This window comes from Pteropus alecto, unplaced genomic scaffold (assembly GCF_000325575.1).
Source record: "Pteropus alecto unplaced genomic scaffold, ASM32557v1 scaffold157, whole genome shotgun sequence".
Classification (NCBI taxonomy): Eukaryota; Metazoa; Chordata; class Mammalia; order Chiroptera; family Pteropodidae; genus Pteropus; species Pteropus alecto.
Genome location: NW_006440626.1, coordinates 4,323,039 through 4,327,739, shown reverse-complemented (window position 1 = coordinate 4,327,739; position 4,701 = coordinate 4,323,039). Strand labels below are relative to the sequence as shown.

The 4,701-nt window shown below is 53.8% G+C and overlaps 1 protein-coding gene across 3 annotated transcripts in view; it reads left to right on the top strand.

The window, feature by feature from the left end:
- Positions 1 to 3,535, top strand: part of GRAP2 (GRB2 related adaptor protein 2) — a 78,576-nt gene extending 75,041 nt beyond the window's left edge. For all 3 annotated transcript variants that reach the window (XM_006917397.1, XM_006917398.1, XM_015593616.1), the window contains 2 exons: positions 1,290 to 1,412; positions 2,107 to 3,535. In XM_006917397.1, coding sequence (XP_006917459.1) covers positions 1,290 to 1,412; positions 2,107 to 2,286 — 303 coding nt within the window. In that variant the 3' untranslated portion in view covers positions 2,287 to 3,535. The remainder of the gene's footprint in view (positions 1 to 1,289; positions 1,413 to 2,106) is intronic.
- Positions 3,536 to 4,701: the final 1,166 nt, after the last annotated feature.

The window sequence follows — 4,701 nt, the reverse complement described above, 5'->3', positions numbered from 1 at the left end:
CATTGTCATCAGGTATCTAGAAAGAATGAAGCAGGGCACAGGGAGGTGGGGAGGAGGTCCTTCTCTCCCCTGAGGCTCAGGCCACTTGCATCCACTGCCACTTAGTTGCGAAAACTCCTCACAATGCTGGAAACAACCGTAGAAAATAAACGCTGGGGGTCTATTGTGAACGAGGCCCTGCTGGCAGGGAGAGCAACATCCCAGGCCCCGCCCAGCGTCGACACGTCTCACTAAGTTCGGGGCCCCCAAATGGCGGAAATATGATATGGAAACTGTTTAGGCAAAGAAGCCTAAAACCAATGGCTCCTGCCTGAAAACACACACACACACACACACACGCACACGCACACGCACACGCACACGCACACGCACACACATTCTTACCCTGAGGACGTGGTGAACAATTGCTTCATTTTCCTATCGGCACAATTTCAAATCTAGTCACGCTCCTTACCCCACCTGGCTGTCCAGATCTACAAAAAAAGAAAAAAAAAAAAGATTAACACCTGCAAGGGAGCCTTGCCTATTTGTTTGTTTATTTATTTATTTATTTTTATTTGTCCCCTGCCTTGTTCCAGATGGGATTTTAGGCGGCTTACCGAGATGGACAATACAGCCCGATAACATCATTCCTGAATTTCTTAGCGGGGCATACAGAGTCCTTTGTGAGCTGCTCAATATCCGTTTCCCCAGCCTCGCCTCCTGCTACCTGCCCCTGCTCCCCGCACAAAACACCCATCCTGGCAACGCTGCACGCTGTTCGTTACCAGAATGGTCCACTGTGTTTTCTCTCATGCCTTTGAGGCTTTTTATCTGCTGTCGCCTCCACCTGAAATGCCCTTTCCTGGCTGATCCTACGCCCCCTTTAAGCTAAAGTTCAAACATCACTTCCTCTATGAAGCCTTCCCCGATTACTCAGACTTGGACACTCTTCTCTTTGTTCACCTATCACTTAAATGTGCATGGTTTACCCTTTCAACTGACACGCCATGAAGACAGGGGCCTTCTCTTTCCAGCTACATATCCCCAGTGCTTTGCAAAGTGCTGGACACATGGTAGGTGCCTGATAGATACTTCTCGATTGAATAGATGAAACCTGCTATCATCTTCGCCTTCAGAATCTAAGGTCTCTTTGTCATCCCTCCCCTCATCTAGGATTTATTGTCATCAACAGAAAGTATTCTCGGAACACTGGCTATGTCCATGGCATCTGAGCCGGGCACTAGGGGAGCCTGTGAGGGATGCTTCTGGCAGCGTGGTGACGGGTCTTCTGTTGCCTCTGTTTCCAGGAACGCCGTGGAGGCAGCCTGGACATCAACGACGGGCACTGTGGCGTGGGCATGGGTGGTGAAGTGAACGCCGCCCTCATGCACCGGAGGCACACAGACCCAGTGCAACTCCAGGTGGCCGGGGTACGTGAATGTTCCCTCTCTGGGCTCAGTGAAGTGGGCAAGATGGGCAGTTAGAGAAAGAGTTGGTCCTCCAGGAGAGACGTCGAACTGCACGGGGCTCAATTAGAGGTGGTGGGGACCCAGCCCATGACAGTGGTCGGGAAGAGTTCCGGGGTGGAGCTGACCCCAGCCTGGCACCATCCGATCTGTTGTTCTTGGTTTGGCCATCGGCCTCGCCCAGTCCTTCTCATATGTCTTGGCTCTGTTTTTAGCGGAGGGAGATCTATGGCCTTCATCGCTGAGATCCATCTGGACTTGGTTGCACTCGCACCAAGGGCTGCTAGTTTGGGCACGCTGCCATTCTGTGTGTCAGCTGAAGAAAATAAAAAGACTATCTGTTGAAGTAGGGAGACTGGTTCTCAGGGATTCTCTTGGGGCCTTGGAGAATAACATCTCTCTCAGCCAAAGGTCCCGAGTCTCGTGAGTGGCTGCTGGGTTCTGGTACCTTCGCGCTCAGGGCTGTGCCTCCGGTATCTACTTTCAGTTACAATGGGGTTTGAAATGTCTCTGGAAAGCCATATGTCAGCCTTCGGGGCAAGCTGCTGACGGAGGACTTTGTCTTGATGCCGAAGCCAGCAGAACCTCTTCTGTGTGACGGTGGCTCCGGAGGCTGGCCACCGGCTCAGCAGGACACCCCTGTGCTTTTCCCCAACAGCGCGTGCGGTGGGCCCGGGCGCTGTACGACTTCGAGGCCCTCGAGGATGACGAGCTGGGATTCCACTGTGGAGAGGTGCTCGAGGTCCTGGACAGCTCCAACCCGTCCTGGTGGACTGGCCGCCTGCACAACAAACTCGGCCTCTTCCCCGCCAACTATGTGGCACCCATGATCCGATGAAGCCCTTCCGGAGGGGTCAGAGGCTTTTGTCTGAAGCTGCCTACAGAGAGGGAGCAAGGAAGAAAAGCTGGAACTACATCTACATACGTGTGTGTACACACATGTACACATATATATGCCTATGTATACACACATTTATAATAGTAATTTATTGGCAATTTAGTTGGTTAATTAGCTGATATGAAAGGAACTCAGATAGAGGGTTATATTCATACTTGTTTTTCTACTCCCCTCAGCAGGTGTGCGGGTGGTAGGGACAAGGACGTGAAACTCAAATTCTTCCTGCCCTTACGATGGCACCGCTTCCTCCTTATCTTGAGAATTTTCACTGAGTAGCTCAGCAGAGATCTACACCTGGCGTCGGACGCTAAGCAGCAGGGTGGGGTTGGAACTTGGTGGGGCACGTTCTGCTTACCTGCAAGCCCACTCACCTGGGAGGTTTGCAGAGCAGCTTCCCTCCTGTTCTCCAAGGGTGAGGACTGCCGGACGGAGAATCGGGGTGCGGCCGCACAAGCCTGAGCTGGAGCGGTTAGGGTGTGAGGGCAGGACTGGAGCACAGGCGTCTGGAGGCCTGGGCGGGGCCGGCCTCCTGGTTGGTGCTCAGCCAAGGCCTTATTCTCCCTCACATGCAGGTCCTCAGCTAACCCTCTTCCTCGTAACTGACATGGAGAAACAGACGCCCTGAGGAGCCAAGCTCTGGGAAATGGAGGAATTTTTCACAAATCTCCCAAGGGGCTTACTTGGGTGTAACCTCTGTGTCCCCAGTAGCCAAGATAGCAGCATCCCAGATTCTGGCTGGGAACGGTGGGTGTTAGAGCCATTGTTCTGTGTTACAAGGGGTCTCTCCAGGGCTCTGCTTTCCCTCTTGGTTCTCCGCATTTTGAAGATGCCTTGCCCCCCGTGACACAGAGAGAAGCCCCCCCCCCACACAAGAGCATTGACTAGCGATTGGCTGATTGGTTGGTTGGTTGGTTGATTGACCAGGACCCTGGGTGGGAGCTGACTTCCAGATGAGCTTCCTTTTCCCCTGCCCTTTGCATGCCTGCCGGCACCTTCCCCGCACCGAGAGCTGCCCCTGGGGAGAGGATCCCCACTGTCTCTCTCCAGCACCTCAAAATAGAATCATTTCCTAGTGCTCACCCCAGGGTGTGAAGTACAGATTGGCCTGGCTGGGAGAAGGGACATCAGTGTTTTAGGGGAGACTGGGAGCACACATGCGTGCACCGAAGACGCTTAGTAGGAGTGCATGTGTGTGAGTGTGAGTGTGTGCACGCGCGCATGCGCTAAGACATAAAGCGTTGAGGTGCAAGTATTAGTGAGGGAGCCCTGGTGGGCTAGGTGGGGACCTGTCCCTTCCGTCTTCCCCAGCCCTTCCTGCTCTAAGGAGGGCCGGGGCAGCCATTATCGAAGGCGATGTGAGAAGAAAGAGTTTGTGACTCAGGAGTAACTGTCAGAGCCACCGTAGGCTGTGTCCCTTTGACTCTGAATTCTACGATTCTCTGATCCCTACGTCGCCTTTGGAGAAAAACGGGGAGGGGGGGGGGAAAGAAGGGACTCTGTGGTGGGTCTTGGGAGGGAAGAGAAAACAGCCCGAGAGGAGCAGGGGCAGGAGAGCGCAAGGCACGCGTCTCACGGCCTCCGAAAATGAAAAGCACGGGAAGGAAAAGGTAGCGGAGACATTTCAAAAGGCGGAGGGACAGCGTGAGAGGCATGGAGGGAGGGAGAGGGAGCAAGAGGTTAAGTGGGACAAGCGAGGAAGACGCTGGAGTCGGCGGGCAGACAAGGCGCCAGGAGGAGGGATGAAGGCAGGCGGGGAGGAGGAATTAGAGCAGAGAGATGAACGCCGCAGAAGGCAGGGGGCAAAGTCACCGGAGGGCCAGAGGCAAGAGAACAAAGGCACGGGCGACTGAATAAGCTATTTCGGTGCTAGGTAATATGAACATGTTACGGTAAATAAAAGCCCAGAGGAACGTTTGATTTTACAGTATTTACAAACCGTATGCTTTAAACAGCCCACGAACCTCGTCCGTTTGTCTGATTAGGTGAGAGGAGCGGCCCCAGTGAGGACGGAGTGAAATGATTGGGCTCTGGCCTGGATTTCGGGCCTTAAACCATTTCTCAAGAAAGGCATAATAAAAGAAGGGCCGTTGTTTCGCCAGGCTGTGCCTGGTGTCTGTGTCACACGCCCACCAGTTGGGGGCAGGGGGCGCTGGCCTGCAGAGGCTGACCACACGGTGGAGACAGAACTTTCCAAGCCCCTGGAACTGAACCTCTTATTCCACCAGAGGCCATCGTGGGAGTACGTTTAGTTGAGGTGCAAAAACAGCCTTCTCATCACGCGGCTCGGTTCAGAAGGAAGTAAGAGTCACCGTAACCACCTAGAGAATGGGGCCCTTAGGGACAAAACTGAGAGGA